Raw genomic sequence first — 19,335 nt, 5'->3', positions numbered from 1 at the left:
GGTCTGCTGTTACCCCAGTTCATACCGCTTCACAAAGAGTCAAATGCAGCAGTGGTTCCATTACATTACGGTTGCTTAGCGGGTCCATAGCTTACATAGTTTACAGTTTTTCCATTTAATGGGAAAAGTCAGGTTATGTACCTTATGGGTACAACAGCAGCGGCCCACCTGAGAATCAAACCAGAAACCTTTGGGTTACAGGCCCCGCTCCACTACCCTGCTGCCCTGTGCTTTTATTCAAAGGCGGCGCCTTTTAATCTTAAAGTGAACAGAGGAAGAGTTGCAGAACCCTGGATCAGGACTAACAAAATGCCACTGAGCCAGGGAAGGGTCGTCACAGACATGCTAACTATCCACCCCCACCCTCTGAGACACTACCACAGACCATTATATTCAACATAAGCATGGACCAATAAAAATCGACCAAACCTTCAGTGTCATTCATTGAATTTTTTTCTACAAGGAGACATAACATTAACAGGCTCACCGGCAAGAGTGTGGAGAAACATATTGATTGTTTCTTTTTTTTTTTTTTTTTTCATGCTATCTTGCAGCAGGGCTGAAGCGCTATCACCTTAGAGAGATAAAAATGCAAGGAGATAATGTAGCTGGCACATCTAAGGAGGTCGTGTGTATCATCCTGCTGGACAATCTCTACCTCTTTTAGGCCAGAACCTTGGCCAACAGATAAACAGCAGGCTAACAAATAAAACAGACCGCTATCTGAAATAAACCACCCAAGAGGCCTGTGTTGAATATCACACATTCCATATTCTTGAGTGTATTTATTATTATCCGTCTACCTCGTTATAGCTGTTACCCAACTGCAATAATGTTTTAAGGTAATTCAAGGTAAGAAAACATGTTTTGTTTTGTTCAGAATCTGGCATACAGTAAATGTATGCAGGTTTGCACCTGGGGTGCAAGGGGCTGTAATGTGTTAATGAACTTACAGAAGCGTCTGCCACTGAGACAGCTGTATCGCTTTGTACTCATAGCTGCATTAGTGAAATGTTAACAGAGGAGATAAATAATCCCCTATGTATGACATGTGCCTGAGTCTTAGGCTGCTGAGTAATTATTCTGAGATAAATTTGTCAGCTCAATTTTTTTGCTATTACAAAAGTTTTTTTTTATTTGAGCGCACATCCAGAGTTACTGTCAGAGTTAGCAATAATACTGTCTAGAGCAATATGAGCATAGACAGTTTTGAAGCCTGACTGCAATCAGCATCTACGACCTATAATGATTCAAGATGAGAAAAACATATACAATTTGCTCTGACCTAATGTTTCCGTAAGGCTTGATAATGTTACAAAAATAGACTCTAGTGTTAAAAAGTTCCATTTCTAAAACAGTGGCAGCAAAAAAAAAACATGACGCTTACTTTCTTCACCTTTATCATGACCATCGCTGTTCTTTGTGAAAGGCATGAAAGGTATGGGGTGGCAGTGTAACACAGTGGTTAAGGAGCAGGCCTTGTAACCAAAAGGCTGCCGGTTAGATTCCTTGCTGGGGCACTAATGCTGTACCCTTGGGCAAGGTATTTAACCCTCTCAGTAAATATCCAGCTGTATAAATAGATATCAACTTTAAAAAAAAAAAACAAAAACAAAAAAAAAAACCTGTAACTGATGTAAGTCGTTCTGGATAAGAGCGTCTGCAAAATGCCAATAACGTAATAATGTAATGTAATGTTCCATAATTCGCATAATGTATTCACAGGGCAGAGGCCAGTATGTCCCCGCCCACTCTGGAGCTTGGACGAATTGCACAGCGGCAGTTAGGCTAGGGCTGGCACCGCTCAAAAGCAGGCCTTTGAAATCAGCCTCTGGGCGGAGGGATAATTCTGGGACAGTCCCCTGATCACACCTCCTGACGGCAGGCCCAGAAAAGGGGGTGCAACACAGGATGCGGTGAGGCTTGGCCATCAGCCCCTCATCTGGAGCGCCTCCTGCTGTTAGCTGTGGGTCACGCAGGGACCTGCCCTGTACACATTCAGCTTCAGCATCGACCAGAGACGCAGCAGCGTTGCCAAGGGAAACTGCTTCCTGATCTGTCTATCGCTCTACAGAGGCACTGATACTGAGCTAGTGCATATTTTCTCACCATGAAAAATGTCATCATTAGATTTATTCAAAATTACACCAGCAACCAAAATCAGGAATTGATAGCCATGCTACAAGTTCAGTACGAGACAGGTGGTGCATTTTATGGGTTATGAATCTATCAGAGGTGGCCGCTTATTTTAAGAACAAGCTGTTTGACAGCGTATGCTTGTAAATGACTTTCTGTTGAGGGTTGAGAGAAGAAGAGTTATGACACAGAACTAAGTATATGTTGAGTCAAAGACTTAATGCAATCATACTGAGTGGCATTTGAAATTGGCCTACTTTGTTCAAACATTCAAAACGATAACAGAATACCTTCCCCATGAATCCCTGACGGCAGCATTTCTCAAAAGCTGAAAAGCAGAGCAGAGTTCAGTAACAGATACCCGATTTTTACACTTACACCATTAAAACACATGGAATGATAAAACTCAGAAAACATAGTACAGTCCTCTGTGAAATATTAATTCTTGTACCCTAGTACCACTGTACCTTACAGTCTTCCAGCATGGAAGCAACCTCATTTAACAGAAACATCAGAACAGAAGGATGCAGCTGAAAGGCCCAGAGATGAGGTGAGCTCTGGGTGCAATTTCTTTGAACTTTCAGGCTAAAATAAATACGTATTTCACAGACAGGCTGTGTCGAGCACCACCCTGCGCGGAGAAACCCCTTCAATGTATAGCAGATTTGTTCTTTACAGTGCTGCTGAAATTATAGCCCAGGGCCCTATAAAGCAGAACACCAGATGAGCACAAAGGGTTGTGGGTCTGACATACTGAGATATGGGCCCCTCTGTGGTCTTCACACCCATATTTACTGCGGGACATGCACCATAACCCGCATGTAAATTCTACTGTAATCTTGGTGGCCATGTGTACAAGGCCAGAGTAGCGGGCTGTTGGAAACCTCATTGACTCGTGCCAGTTTGGACGATGCAGTTCTGTCAACAGTGAAGGTAAAAGAGCTCCCTTTAAAGGCTGATTGTGTTTGTTAAGCAGGAACGCCGCTGATTGCGTTTGTTGACTGAAAATGCCTTTCTTCAGAGTCAGATGAAAAACGTTTTCCCCCAAGGCTGACAGAAAGATTTGTCTTGACACAACACAATCAAATCGAAAGCAGGTGCTATTGTTCAGCTTCCCTTTCAACGGGAACCTTTTCATGCACCATAATTCTGGCCCTAATTTGCTCTGCAGATGGAGAGGATGAAAACGTATTGGATTTACACTTAAATGAAATGCTTTCCACTGAAATCCACTGAACAGATCAGCTGAACCAAACAGACCGGGCGTGCTTGCAAAAGGAAAACAAAACCCTTTGACAGTTTATTCTTTTTAAGGCATTCAAACACTTTTTGTTTAAGAAAGCACTGCTTTGTAAAAGGTAGGATGACAAAGTAGTTATGCAGGCATGTATTTTGTTTTATAATCTGGTATTGTTCTGGTGGCACAAGTATCATAACTACACACTGGATTCTGCATAATTTTGAAACAAACAGGGTTGCTCTATGAACCAAACAAACTCTGATGTGTTTTCAGACAGTACCTGGTGCTGCAGTCATATGCTCAAACTACTGTAAAGTGGTTTGGGAGAAACCTTGACATTAATGTAGTGTGGTTCAACACAATGACCTCTCGATAAATTAAAAAAGAGAGATGAGCTGCAGTGGGATAATTGGGCTCCAGGGTCTGATTCACTGGTCCTGAGACTGAGTTTAATCACTCCAGGATGTGGCTGTTATTCATTCACCCTTTGGGGTCACCTCTTCAGACTTCACCTTGGCTCTTCCACCCATGCATAACTCACATTCTTTTACCTTGCGTATCAAAAACACACTTCTGCGTGTGTGCGTGTGCACGTATTGTCAACAGACTGCGTGAGGGGTTGACATGTGTTCCAACATGGTCAGATGTGTCCTTTATTAGATTTACTATTTGTAAGTTGTTCTGGACGAGAGCATCTGCTGAATGCCAAAACCCTCAATGGAGTCTCCAGACTGCACTTCATATTCAGCACATCCAAAACTGTACTTCCTCTCAGTAAAACGAAAAAAAAAAAAAATCATTGGCACTAAGCTGAATGTGGGCCCAAACTGATCCAGACCACTGCGGCTGAGCTTTATTGTACCCCTGATCTCCAACAGATGGCTATCAATCCTGAACAGCTGAATATGTCATGTATCAAAGAGTCAAGTAGGTAGCCAAATGTTTTACTGACACACAGCTCATGGATGGAAATGATCAGCTGTTGAGTAAAATAATGTAGCTTCAGCATTAACCCTTTACAGGTGTAATTTGCCAACTGTTTGACTTCCAGTCCCTTAACTGTAGTCGGTGGAGTAATGCACTTGGTACAGGGTTGCCACATAGCTCCACTTCCTATGAAAGCCATTTCCCATATTACCAAAACTCACAACATCTGTGTTGACTACATCATATTCAGTGAGGATGTATTGTATAAATTCATACACAACATGGTCCCCATATGCATAAGGAATGTCATATATGAAAGAGAAATCCTGGCAGCTAATCTATATAACTATATATCTATATATCCTGGCAGCTAATCAGCTATATCTGCTGAACAAATCATAACTGATACTTACTGTCATTTATTTCAGTATACACACACACAAACACACACACACACACACACACATATATATATATATTCCACACACCATCTTAAATAATGAAATAAAATGAGAAACTGTCTTCTGTTTTCTTAACTTTCCCAACATTTTGCACTGTAACAGTAAAATTTGTTCATTTCTCTCCTTCAGAATTGCAAATGTAGGTTTTTGAAAGGAATTTGTGCAGTTTTCACATATTTGGAATAAGCCTAATACCACATGCACTCGCTTACTCAGGGAGGATTTCATAAAGCCAAGTATTTATGTAACAGAAACTGAATCTGTGGGAGGCATTCAAAAAAACTTTATTACACATATTGATTCCTAAATGAATTGCACAAGATTAAGCAGATCAACTCGACCCACAGAATTAATTTCTAAAAACCAACATATGCCCCTGGCTCTCAAAAGGCTTTTAATGCACTGTAATAATGTCACATGCTCCTGCAAAATACCACTGGCTGTATTTTTAAATTAACGTATGCACACCAATCAGTGGGCAAGGGGGTGAAAGGTCACAGTCCAAAATTACCCACACAATCAAAACAATGCATATTCAAAAACACATAAATATGTGAAAACAACAGAATGACCTTGCCACAGTAGCGCAGAAGACGCGGTATAATGTTTCAGAGGCCTGAATGTGGCGAAAGTCCTACTGCACATAAGAGCATCATTAAATCAAACATTTCAAATATAACTGGCTTTCAGTGCTGTAAGCTGCATGGCTGCCTACAGTGAAAATGGTTTATGAATCGTTGCGTGGCTGTTTGACTGCCACTAAAACCTCGATTTAGTCACAGACGGCAGAGTGAGGATTTGCCTTCATGGAGACAGGGGAACCCCAGTCTGTGCTCGGGAGGGCGTACGAGCAGGGCGTCTCTGATCTGAGCCCCAGCGACCTCCTGCTTTCCTCTGTCCACACCCCCCCCCCCCCCCCCACCCCCCAGACCTGCAATGAGTACAGGGCTGCCTCACTGCGCCTCCAGATGTGAAGGCGATCAAATTAAAATCAACCTCAAAATCAAGCATTTTCTGACAAAATAAAACGCAATTAGAGTAAGATTATTCCTGTCTTTAAACCGGGTCGAAGTTTGTAATCACTCCTCCAGCTTTCTCTAAAATGGGTTGGTGATTTCTGACTGAGATTTGAGGCTCAGAGGGACAGGAGAATGGGAGTTCATTTCTCTGAGAAGTGCCATAGGAGGCCCAATCCAAAAACACATGCTCCTTAATAATACAGCTGATCAGCTATACTGCTCAGCAGACCTTGGTCACCATCCAGAGCTGGTAAATCCTGCTATAGCAGTCAGGCATCTCAACCTCTTCTTCATCTCGCTCTGTATGAGTTCCCTTTATATCAGCACTGCAGGTCTGCGGGCAGGCAGGGACCAGAATTGAACTGCATGCACCAAATCGAGTTCTGTTTTCGCAGGTTGGATTGCATTCGCGCCCCTGCCCGATTATGTTAAACGCTGTTTGTTGCTGCCCAGCATATCTGTCGACCTTGGGAGGACTTCTGTGAACCAGAAAGCAAATGAAATGATTTCACAAACGGATAGAGAGCGAGCGTGAGTGAAAACGTGAAGACCAAGCGCACCAATTCCATTTTCAGTGCATTTAAAAAGCCGTGAAGGCCGTGTTTGCTCTCTGCGGTGTGGATTAGCGGCGCACTGCTAACACCGTGGCCTCGGCTGTTTGGGAGTGTTTGCCAGCCCAGTGAATGAATCCAGGCCGGGATTAGCCCCCTAAATAAAAACGACACAGCCAGAGTTAAGTAACAGCGCTGAAGTGACAGCGATCCCATTGGTCTGTGGAGCACACCGAGGGGGGAAACGGATTGGTCAAAGGGATAGATCAAAGAGAGGATGACAAGAGGCGAGTGTTAAAAAGCATAACTCCAACCAGACAAGTCTGATTTACGCCCCCTCTGTGCTGTGATGGCCATTGATCTTTCAGCGCCATTCAAAGCGTATGTAAATCAACCCAAAAAACACACACTCACACACACACACACACACACACACACACACTCTTACACACATATACACACACACACATATACACACACTCTTACACACAGCTTGACAGAGAACAAAAAAAAGAATTAACTATACTGGGAGCACTTCCCAGCCCTGACAGCAGTTTCAAGGAATTAATGCAACAACGCCCTTGGTCATTCAGGTCAGCGGTTTAGCCTTCTCTCGGGGGTGTAATTAGGGCTTTTTATCTCGAAGGGACGCCATCGGTAGCGCAATTGGGATTGGCTTCGGCACCAGGGACAGAGACTCTCCGATCCTGGCGCTGAACCATAAATGGACCATGACCATAAAAAGACTGGCTAAGAAGGGAGGCATGTGCTGGGCACAAACCTAATTTCATGCCTTCAAAGCAGCCAGCAGCTCGGAGCGGGATGGCGAGCCGGGGGGAGCCGCAGCGACAGATTGGCGCAGCGCTGCTGCCGTTTTTTTTTTTTTTTTTTCCCGACGCTGACCTCTCGGTCCAGCTCCCCGCGTAATGACCCAAAGACACAAACATCCCCCGAATCCTACGCTCTGCAAACACAGAACCTTTAATCCCCCATGGGGGGGGGGAACTCCTCCAAAAATTCAGTCCGGTAAAACTGCAGGGAGCCCAGAGGCCTATTCGTGTGGAACGAGTTTTGATAAATGTCTTTCCCTGGTGAGAGCGTGTAGTCCAATCAGGCTGCGATATGTCTCAATTTGATTCTCAAGACGGGATAGAGAAAAAAAATCGTTCCCGCGCAAGGTACTGAAATAACTCCAAACTAGACGGGAGGCCACTTGCTGTAGCAAGTAAATATGCACCCCTCACCCTTCTCCCAGCATATGTGGGCTTCAGGTTCAAGAGGGCAAGGTAAAAGTAGTACAATGGAATAGTCCATTAGTAGGAAAAGGGGGGGGGGGGGATTCCTAGAGTTACTCTTCACATTGACCCCCAGGACGACCCCCAGATCTGCTGCACCATGGAATGAACAGACAGCTCTTTCCACACTGGCACATGGTCACATGAGCGGTCTCAGTGATGAAACACAGATGGGTCCGCACTCCTCCACGGGCGCTCATGCACCAACACACTCTTTCCATGGGACCCGCGAATGTGGTGCCAAACAGGCTAGTAAATTAATGGAACCGAACAAATAAGAACTGTGCGCTGAATGAAAATCTACAGTTGCATGAAAAATAGAAATTAGTTTTACGCTCAATCAATGCTTTTTGGTGTGCAATGCCATTTAAATGCTAAACTGGTCAAAAGGCAATTGCGAAGTTTAAGATAAAAAAAAAAAATCCATCACTACTGAGACTAAAAGATCATCTCGCACATGAGATGAAATTAATTTTAATGGTCTATGTATAATAATGTACAGAACGGGATAAAAAGCTGGATATAACCGCACCACAGATAACAAAAGAGCAAAACCCCTACAGATGATAAAAGAAAAATCACAGCAGAAGAAAATGAAAAGAACGGCTCACCTCTGCTGACAAAGCTGGTCCACATCCTCGCGATCGAGACTCCGCTTGCGTGGCCTCGATCCGATTCCGTGTCCTTTAGAAAAAAAAAAAAACAGGAGCGGGGGGAATGCACTGGGAGGAGGAGGAGAGCTAGTGCATCTCGGCTCTGAGCCTCGTCACCTCCGCGACAGCGCGCTCTGAGATCAGCTCGTCCCCAAAGCCGCCAGCTTCCCGCTTCATCTCCCCTCTCTCTCTCTCTCTCTCCCTCTCTCTCCCTCCCTCTCTCCCTCTGTGGAAATCCCTCACGCTTTGGCGGCAGTCTGTGAGAGCACCCGCGTGTGCAGGAACCCATTCGCAGCGAGAAAGGGGAGGGGGGAGGTGGGAGGAAAAAAACTCAGCCAAACGGGGTGATTTCACCCCCGGCTCCTCACGCTTATTGTAATAAACGGACCAAGCGGAGGGATTAGAGAGAGAGAGAGAGACAGAGAGAAAGAAAGAGAGAGAGAACGAGAGAGAGAACCCCCCCCCCCCCCCCCCCCCTCGCAGACGGCCCTCTCTCACGCTCAAACACATTTGCTAAACCACCAGAATCTATCTTTATAAACACACTCTGTGTGTTTGCTCCAACGGTGGCAAATGGAGATTCGTGCACCGGCTTTGTCACGGCGCTAAAAATAAGGCTCCCTCGTGCAGATTTTAAAGCGTTCTGGTATGAGAGTAAACCTCTGACTGAGGCAAATGAAATGCCACCCGCAGAAACAGAGGACAGTATATGGAAAACAGTGGTCTCTCGATGGAGACAGTGGTCGCCGTAGAGATGACTGAAAAAGACAGCGGCTGGAGTTCTGGAAGGGGAAGCAGGAAGTGAGGGCAGCGGACAGACAAGGCCTGCCATTAGCGATGATAAATGAAGGGGAAAGCGACACTTCTGATCGAACCCGACATCGTATTTACCAAACCGTACACGTGTAAGTTATCCAGCGAACTCTTTACCCGGGGGGGCACCGAGGGCCGCCATCAGCTGCCAGACGGCATACTTACAGTGTGTAACTGAATATTTATTGCTGACGGGTTTCCACTCCAAAGCTAATGTCAAGCGAGGATATCAGCGTTACATCCAGTCATCGTTTTAAAGGTGTGGCGGCACCTGTTCATTCTATCTTTGCTTTATGTGTCACATGACCTGGAATCTTCGGTAATGCTAAGCAGTCACCTGTCTTTGGATTCACTTAAAGTTACCCTTTGGGACATACGTTACAGTCTGTATTAAAACAGAGAGGCTGATATAGGGCCTCTATGTGACACTACAGGGCAGCTTCCAGGAGAGGCCTTCCCAATCGTTTTAAACGTGCAGAGACTGGTGAGCAGCTGCTGAATAAAAGGATGGGAATCAAACCTGAGGAAAATGCACTTCTGCGATCTGTCATTACAAATCGTTAAACACTCGAAGGTGTCAGAACTCTCCGCCAAATTGCAGGCAGTCCTACATCAACCCATTTAGGAAATGCCTGCGATATAAAATGAGACGTGATGAGAAGAATAACGAACGCTGTTTCAAATCAACAGGGAAATGGAGGATGGAGGGAGCTCAATGAGAGGTCCACATTCCTACGTACAGAGACAGACTTAACGTCAGCTGATACACTCGAAACCAGCACCTCCATCATAAGCTGCCACGACGGATATTAAAAGACAAGTCTGTGCCAAATTTTAGCAGGCTATGCCAAAGGACTCATCATCATCGTCATCATCATCACCATCAATAGTGTTTCTGCTTTCCCAAAATTTCATCCAACATAAAGAGGAAATGCAGTCCCTGATTAAAAAAAAAAAAAATTACATTTTCATCATTTTGGAGACACTGCTTTCCAGACAGACTTACAGATAAGCGCAGAGAATAAGATGAACAGTAAAAAAAAATCACCACCCAAAACAAGCGAGCAAGCAAATTGTGTGTGCGAAATGATGCTCAGAGACCAAACTGTTGTCGCGCCGTTGTGTTAATGAAACACTGTCTTGTTAAAGACTGTTGGCTTTGGTTCCCCATGTCTCCAGCCTTGCTGAACTTGCTTTCTGGTTATGGATGATATTGCAGGCTCTGAGATGCCTTGAACCAAGATTGTCTGTGCTTGCAGTCTACATTATACTACAGCTGCTTAGCACATGCTCTCACCCAGAGCAAAATGCAATTTTTTACCCATTTACACAACTAAATTTGACAATTTGGGTTAAGTGCCTTGCCCAAGGGTGCAACAGCAGCGACCCACCAGGGAATCGAACTGGCAACCCTTGGGTTACTGGCCCTGGCATGCACGCCAAAGGTAGCTGGAAGAAGACCATGCTTATCAGAGACGAAAGAAAGTCACCAGATGTGTCGCCTGGAATCATTTATTCCTTTACTTGTTTTTTTTTCCCTCTTTCAGCTGTGACAGGGCTCTTGAGAAAATAGAAAGTAGAAAAAATGTGTCCTCATGATAACTGCAAAATGAACACCTCACTTTCTCCTTTAACACGCACACACGCACACATGCACACACACACACACACACACACACACACGCACACACACACACACACACACACACACACACACACAGCTAGCATCTACCATGCAAATGCAATGGCTCTCTGTGACCTTTCATTGGACAGCAGTGCTGTCATGGTACCTTGGCCGGGTAAGGGCGTGCTGGATGGCCAAACTGCAGGATGGATATGTGGAATAGTGTACGGCGTGGTGGGTTGGGAGGTCCAAAGCTGAGATAAATAAAGTGGGCCTGCCGTGGGGAGCCCATCCCCAAACCCTGGGACGTCCCGGACACAGCTGAGACTAAGAGGGGTGCAGTGTGTGCCAAGTGCCCTTCCAGAGAGAGAGGGAAGAGGGCCTGTGCCAAACCTAAGCCGCTTAATGACAGAGAGAGTGCCTTCCATGCCAAGGCATTAGAGGATCAGCAAAACGCTGTTTCCCCTCTTTCTGAAGTGTGTAACATTAATAACTTCAGATGTGTGGCTTTGCACTCGACATATGGACGTGGGGATGCAAAACTCCCCCCCAAGGAAATAAGAGATATGCACACAGAACACACGTTTGTTCTGATGTGGAAGCATGAGCTCAGCTTTTAACAACAAAAGGAAGAGGACGGCTCAGGCTCCACTTTCAAGGACGCGCTTTTGGAAAGAGCCAGGGAACAGCGGTGCGGGGTGATTATTTTTCCGTAATGGGAAGCGCCATTGTGCCAGGCTAAACAGTGATAAAGTACAGGAGCGAGAGGGCAGGCCGCACCACCGGGTCTGTTTGCACTGCGGGAAGGACTCCGAGCGCCGCTCTGTCCTTCGGCGCTTTCGGTGACATAACGGATTCTGCCACAAATCCAATCAGCGGCCGCATGCCGCCCCGCGCTCGGGTCTGTCATTCCCCGCGAGGAGAGAGGAGCCTCTCCCTGGCGTCTGAAGGTTGTCCCGAGCTGCCGACGGGCCCGCCGGGCTGCTCTCAAATGGCGTCGGGCGTTTCGGTCGACAGGAGCCGGCTGACGGCGCCCGCGCGGGCTTAATCGCAGGCTGACGCGCGCTCGCTTGGAAAATTGGATCTTTTTCATTTGCATAATTCCTATTACTCAAACCGTTGTTCTAAATGAAAAAAGTAAATAAATAAATCCGAGCGTGTTACTGAGGAGCTTTTGTGTCGCCATCTGTGCGCGCGGGATCGGCCCATTACAGTGAGCAGCAGAGGAGACAGACGGAGAGCGCGGCAACGATGCACCTCGCATCCTCCGAGCATGTGACAACGCGAAACAATTAATAGCACTCGATCTTGAGAGCTGTCCTTTTTTATTATTTTTTTTCCCCTCGATAAAGCTTGCCTAGTCGCGCAGATGGGCGCGGGCATGACTGCATTCCTCTGCATGAAGTGGTGTAAAGACAGAACATCTTGATTCGAAAACAAGGAAAAAAGCCTAGTTACAAGCAGGAGCAGACAACTGACTTCACATGGTGTCGATCACAATTTCTCTATGGCAGGAATATTTAAAAAAAAAAAACAAAACTACAAGACGAAACGATGAGTACTGCCCTTCTCCCACTAGATTTCACCACCCTGAACGGGTCGAAGTGAAAATCTTATTTTACACTCAGGGCTGAGTATGTTATTCCCTCCCTCTAACACAAAATATTCCCACTGAAGTGGGAAGGCCTGCAAAAACACCTGAGTCATTGAGTTTATATAAATCAACAGTGTGGCAACAACACAGCACTTCACACTATCAGGTGAATTTATCACTATAACTTGCAAAAATATTTGAATCAATCGACATCTTGGATGGTTTACAGAATGAGTTTTTGATTAGCCTTTTTACAGTCAGGAAGGTTATGTAAAAAAAAAAATGCCACCCCTAACAAGGTTTTATTGTCAGTATGTTTTAGAGCGACCTGTCAAAGCCTAAAAAGCTCACAAGAATGTTTCTTCACCTCTCCACACCATTTTATGCTTGCCATTTCCTTAATATAATTCACATAATCGAAAACACCATCGAAGTCTTCGATCAGCTTCTGCTCGAACACTTTCTTAGAGCAACAGCAGAACTTTGGGCACATTTGGGTCCATTTCCTCTTGAAAATGTTAACACTGCCATCTAGTGACGGCTTTTGGAACTCAAACACAATGACAAGGGCAGAACAATGAGAACAACGCAGCACACCTCTGCAAACATGGTTACCAATTACTGTGCCGCACACCTGCTTGAGAAACTCACTCACAGAGCAGTCACTTAAGGACAAGGCCCTCGTCAGCAGTGGTGAATGAACAGCTCAACTCCAGTAAGCGGAGCGGGGATAAGGTGCAACAGGATTCCCTTACTGGTTAACGGGTCTCTGGGATTATCCAATCAGAAACTCTCTCTCTCACGCCACACCAGACACCATCCACTCCAGCTGTAATTACATATGTCCGGCTCAGACTACGCCAGATAATGGGAGTGGCTGTTTAAAGTTTAAACGACACGAACACCCCCGCTGTGTTGAAGCCCCAGAGATGGACAGAGTGTATCTACTGTTTCATCAGCTCGCACACTCTTATTTCCACATCAGACACTCTACCACTGAGGCTTCAGCTGAGGCCTGCTCTTAAATGAACTTAGCACCAATTAAATATCCCATTCAAAGCAAAGACAATCCGATTGCCATTGTTCTGTCACAGTGAATTTACAGTCTGGAACTCAGCGGCTGTATCTGAAAGTTTCTTTATTGTATTTCACAGCCTTTCAAATGCTTTTTTTTGCGTTTCATGTTTTGAATTGACTGCAGCATATTTTAAAATAAACAGTCTGAACAATAAGATTTGATTGTCATTGTTCTGACACTGTAATTCTCATTGGAATTCAAAATTCAATAAATGACTGCCATGAGTGGTAGGCGAAAAAACGTTTCTTTCTGCCTTCGGCGAACAGTGATGCCCTTCGGCTGACATCTCTGGGCACAACTCCTTTGAGCGATAACATTTCCTGTAAACACGATCCCAATCTTTCAGCTGAACTGATTTTGAAAAACAAAACTGACAGAATCTTATCCTGCTCCAGGCCTACTTCTTGTACCGCTCTAATGTATCACAGTCGTTAAGTAGAGTGATTTTTGTGGGGGGGGAATGGGGTATGGGGTATGGAGCGTTGGAGCAGACACCATATCCAGTGTGACATCCTCTATCTCACCCTGACTCACCCTCAGATTGGCCGAGGGCAGGGCACAGGAGGTCTGCGTTTGGATATCTCTCCACCCCCTCTCCACCCCTCCACCCCCGCCCCCCCCCCCAACCCACAACCCCCACTACCCTTCACATTCTGAGTGGACCTCACCACATCAAATGGTAGCTGTTGCATGAGAAGCTGTTCACGCATGAGTTCCTGTATGCAGCCCACGGCTCTCTTCCCCTCTAATTGCTCTTTATTGAGGTTGCCGTGGTGTACCAGCCTGGCTGCTCTTGCCGTGCAAGACCGTTAATGCAGGGGCAGGTACACGTGACGGCCCGTCCGCTGCACACCCAGAGAGCCGGCTCTGAAGCCCAGCTCAGCTCCTCTCCCCCTCACAGACCACCCCACTCACAGAGTCGGCTCCGAAGCCCAGCTCAGCTCCTCTCCTCCTCACAGACCATCCCACTCACAGAGCCGGCTCCGAAGCCCAGCTCAGCTCCTCTCCCCCTCACAGACCACCCCACTCAGAGCCGGCTCTGAAGCTCAGCTCAGCTCCTCTCCCCCTCACAGACCACCCCACTCACAGAGCCGGCTCCGAAGCCCAGCTCAGCTCCTCTCCCCCTCACAGACCACCCCACTCAGAGCCGGCTCCGAAGCCCAGCTCAGCTCCTCTCCCCCTCACAGACCACCCCACTCACAGAGCCGGCATCCAGATCCACCATGCAGTCGGATTGGTACTTCTGTCTTATGGAGTATTACTGATGCACTAGTTGGTGATAAAAAAACACACACAGACACACAGTATGGTAGGCATCAGTGCTCCCTCTAAAATGTACCCCAAGTTTAAACTTGCACTTGTCTGTATCCCTCTGACACAGACACAAGGATTAGCTCATTGCAGACTTTTCCAAGCAAAAATGTATAAAAATACTGACATACGGCAGCCGATACTGATCATCCCGATTTCACAAAACGGCAAAGCTTAAAGTTAAAGAAGCTTTTTTTTCTTTTTGCAAGGTGAACTGAAATCTGTACAAAGACATTTGCATTGGAAGTAAAAACCAAAAAAAAAAAAACAAAAAAAAAAAAACCCAGCCTTGTGCCTGTGTCTCGTATGACATTTTCAAAGTAATTAGATTAGGTGACTCCATTTTGTTTTCCCTCCCCAAAGCGAAGGGAACCACTCTCGCACACTTTGTTTCTCAATCTGCACTGGAGAGCCCTCCTTTCCATCTGGCCGTCACCACATGTCAACAAGCGAACACATTTCCATGGCAGCGGGCTAAACAACCATGAGCAAAACAGTAACTTACAACCCAGATTCTTTTTCTTTTTTTTTTTTTTTACATCAGTCCTCCTTTCATAAAAGAGAGCACGCCACAAGCCCAAGGTTATGTCATCTGTTATGTCTGTGGTGTGTGGCCTGGCCAAAGCCGCTAAATATAGCCTGGTATATAAAGGACTCCGTTTTCCGACTGTTGCGGAATCTGTGTCACTGTGAGCCGCGAGACTCCTCAGTATTCTCATTACGCGCCTAAACAAGCTTAGCATTAGGAAGCAGCAACAGCTTAGGCTAATTACTGTCTCAGTTTAACTTTAACAGTCTCCATGTCAAAAGACGCGCCGTGAAAATGCATCTGAGGTGCAGCTGCTGCCGGGAGGGCGTACAGCACGCACACAAGACCCATATCAAACGCAGAAACCCGGACGCATGCTGACTGAAGGATTGGCTGAGCAAAGGGATCGGATGCGCTCTAATCCAAGAACATCAAATAATGTCATTTCCTCCCTTTCTGAAAACCGCAAAATGGGACTTTCGAGTGAAATTTGCTTGAACTTAGCGGCAAACAGGAAGAAAAAAAAAAGTGCTTAGGGGAAAGGCAAGCCACGAGCCACGAGACAAATGCAAATGCACAAGTCAAATACAAATGCACAAATCAAATGCAAATGCACAAGTCAAATGCAATTGCACAAATCCAAATGTGCTGCTGCTTACCTGAGCCTCCGCTGCTGAGGGGGGCGCTGCACCCGCCAGCCGCCGGGACCTCTCCGTTGTTGAGCTGCTTGACCCTCTTCAGGTGAGACTTGCCGTTGTAGTGCACCTGGGCCTGGGCGGCGGAGTTGAGCTGGATGTTGCAGACCTCACACAGGGAGAAGAGCAGCTTCTTCTTCTCCTGGTGCCGCCCCAGGTCCGCATGCCCGTTAGCGGGCTCCTTCAGGTCCCCGCAGCCGCCGAAGGGAAGGCATATCCGTCCATTCTCCAGGAGGTGGGTCGGACTCAGAGGTCTCTTCATACCTGCAGAACAAACAGCCAATCAGGACGGAGCCAGCTGCGAGAGGACCGCACAGCTGCGAATGCAACCGCTACCCAACACAACCATGTGTCAAACACCAGCGTCAACCGAAGCTGGCGTGATGTCAGAGCGTTTGAAGACTCCCATAGGGACAGTGCGGTGAGAGGGCTGTCTTTGGAAAACCCTTCCCTGCCGACCGTGGACACATTCAGCATGACCGGAAGGGCACCGGCGAGATGTCCCAAGCTGCCTGACTGAGTGAGCTGGTGTTTACATCGACCGCTTCAGTACAGCTCTGCCCCGGAGAAGAGCAGCCTGTCCACCCCGGTGGAGCCAGAGGCCTTTCCGCTGGTGCTCCCGGAGCCGGGCGAGGAACTGCTCACTGACCTCCTGTGCCCACCTGCTCCCCTCGTGAGGAGCATTACACCATGTAATGTAACGTAATATAACGTAATGAGATCAGGCAGCACAGATGAGGTCAAAAGGCATCCGATTGGCTGGTCCCTACCTGCGAGGCACACCCCCCCACAGCATGATGCACTTCATCACCACACAGAGAACAAAGACTGCTAGTGTTATGGCAGCAGTTTTATTTAGCTTACATCTTATATCATTGATGGATGAGATGGTCAGAAAGGAGCAAGCTTGTAACCCAAAGGCTGCTGCTTTGATTCCCAGGTAGGCCGCTCCTGTTGTACCTTTGCACAAGGTGCTTAACTCAGACTGCCTCAGTAACTATCCAGGATAAATATAGATGGATCACATCTATGAATGGATAAAATGTAAGTTTCCCTGGAACAGAGCAGCTGTTAAGCAGCTGTAATGGGATGAAATGTTTCATTTCACGGACTCTGAATGTGTCTATGCGCGGAAGTCTCATATACATCAGGAAATGCCAAGCACCACGGTGCGACCGCTAATTTGAAAGCCAGTGTGAGACACAGGCCCAGTTGTGTGAAGCTTTGGAGCTGGAAATTAACTGAAAATTCCACATACTGCTTACACATATGGTAAAGCTTAAGAAAACATACAAAACATAAGATCTCAAAAGAATCCGCATTTTTTCAAGAAAACATCTTTGCCATGTGACTGCAAGTAAAATCTATACATTTTTACACAAGTAATGTACAAAGTGACTCTTGATATCTGCACCAAAGAGCCAATCAAATGGCTTTGGCATTCAGCCCCCTCGAGTGACTCTGGTATGAAAGAAGGTTGTGAGGAGAGTACGGAGAGCTGTGCTCTAATCCGACTGACAGACTCTATAATCTCTGTAGTCAGCTGCTGGATCTAATCCCACACGATGCACTTCCACAAACTTCCCCCCAGCCTCACTCCCCAGACCCATTCCTCTGCGTTCAGAAACCCTGCAGGATCAGCAGAAACAACACTTTAGCACATTGCTCAGAGAATCATAGACCACCTTTTGATCAATCATGGGTCGGGCAATCATTTAGACATTTGTGATTAACCTTTAAATTGAAGGTAAATAAAAACCTACAGTTAATCTTGGGATGACCAATTCAAAGCCTTTGTTGACCATCTAAAACCTTCCCCGTAGCCAAAATTACGGTAAATAATTCAGCCCCAGATTTGCCCTAGTTCTGCCGGGGTGAACAAAACGCCCTCTGCGCTGCTGAAATGACAAAATGCCCTTTACTTTACTACACCGGACAAGTGCAGCTCCAATCACACCACCTGCCTCCATTCTATCATTTCCTTCATTCAGCATCAATGATGCTTAACATTTAAACATAAACATTAATGTACTGCACTTGAATTAGCTAAAAGATCACAGTTTGCATATATGTTCCTTGGGGAAGGTAAAATAATTCAAATAAAATATTTCAATGCAAAAAAATATATGACCCCAGTCACAATAAATAAAAAGAAAGAAAAAAGAAGTCAAGAAAAATTAATAACAATAATTAAAAACAATAGAAGAAAAGCAAAGTGCTGTTTTCAGCAAGTTTGATGTTCTTTAAGCTATTTCTCAGGCATTTAAATTTTATTTTGTGCAAAGACCTTGGTGACTATAAATCATTCCAGTTCTGTACCTCTGGGGAAAAAAGAACGACCATTTCATCAATTCTGTCATCTAGGTCACATGAACAATTTACTCACGCACACATCACTGACCAATCAGAATCCCTGAATCCGTTGGTTCTTCAGGCAGTCAGTACATCTTACCAACGGAACGGTGGCACAGTGAACTATGGTGAGCCTGCAGTCAGTGAAACTGGGCCAGATACCGCCTGACACACACTCCATTAACCGCCAACGCCCGAGGCAGGGAGGAGACACGGCAGGGAATTGGGCTGAGGCTGACGAGCCAATCGACGAAAAAAAAAAAATCAAAGGGTCCGAACCCACGGGTGCGCGCAGGAGATACAAAACCAGCACTTCCCAGCCTCCGGTGGCTGCGTGGCGTTTCTGTGCGATGTTTGGCACCAGGCTCGCCAAAATAAAGTGCAAACAACACAGCCCATTTCGTACTCGCCGTGTGCACCGAGCGTGATCCGTACACTTTTTCCAGCGGTTTTCTTTTCACATCTCTGCTACTTCGAGGCAGAGTGCTTCCATTGTTCCCCTCAAGGCCGCCCGGACCATCTCCTGAAACCCTGCATTGTGCCTGACAGCACACAAGAAGGACCTCACTGTGAAAAGAGGGTGACCCGGGATGTCTTGTACACTAACAGACAAAGGGACGGCAGTAACTACATAAAGCATCTCTACAATGTGAACGCAGAAAACAGCCTTACCTTCAGGACAACAAGAAACAACCCAACAATTTCGGGAGACACAGCATAGCTGCAATAACTCAATCAACTCAATAGTCAATCAGACTCAATAGTTTGCTTTAAATATTGCAATGTCAGCCAAAAATATGATTTCACGCTGGTCTTTGACTTTTATGTTTCGAATTCTAGGTTAATAGGCTGGATTTGAACAGTCTGTGTCCTGGAGAGCTCATTTCAGAACCTTGCTCATTTCGTTACGTATCTGACCTTAATTGCGGGAGTATTACCACTTGATCTGATAATAAAATTTATTTTTGTATTTCAACAAAGGGTCGAAAGCTTATTGCAGTTTTTAGCGTTGTGCCAGGGTAAATCCATAGACTGTCTTCCCCAGTTAGTTGACATC

The 19,335-nt window shown here is 46.0% G+C and overlaps 1 protein-coding gene across 2 annotated transcripts in view; it reads right to left on the bottom strand.

Annotated features, from left to right (window-relative positions):
* Nucleotides 1–19,335, bottom strand: part of LOC118789489 (zinc finger protein 385B-like) — an 87,530-nt gene that overhangs the window by 48,722 nt on the left and 19,473 nt on the right. Inside the window, exon 2 of one of the 2 annotated variants that reach the window (XM_036545934.1) lies at nucleotides 15,891–16,190. In XM_036545934.1, the coding sequence (XP_036401827.1) occupies nucleotides 15,891–16,188 (298 nt within the window). In that variant the 5' untranslated portion in view covers nucleotides 16,189–16,190. Of the gene's footprint in view, nucleotides 1–8,240; nucleotides 8,435–15,890; nucleotides 16,191–19,335 lie in introns of those variants that run through there. The other variant, XM_036545935.1, reaches the window with a different exon arrangement.

This window comes from Megalops cyprinoides, chromosome 14 (genome assembly GCF_013368585.1).
Source record: "Megalops cyprinoides isolate fMegCyp1 chromosome 14, fMegCyp1.pri, whole genome shotgun sequence".
Taxonomy (NCBI): Eukaryota; Metazoa; Chordata; class Actinopteri; order Elopiformes; family Megalopidae; genus Megalops; species Megalops cyprinoides.
Note: the sequence above shows the minus strand (reverse complement) of the source record. Positions and strands in the feature narration are given on the sequence as shown.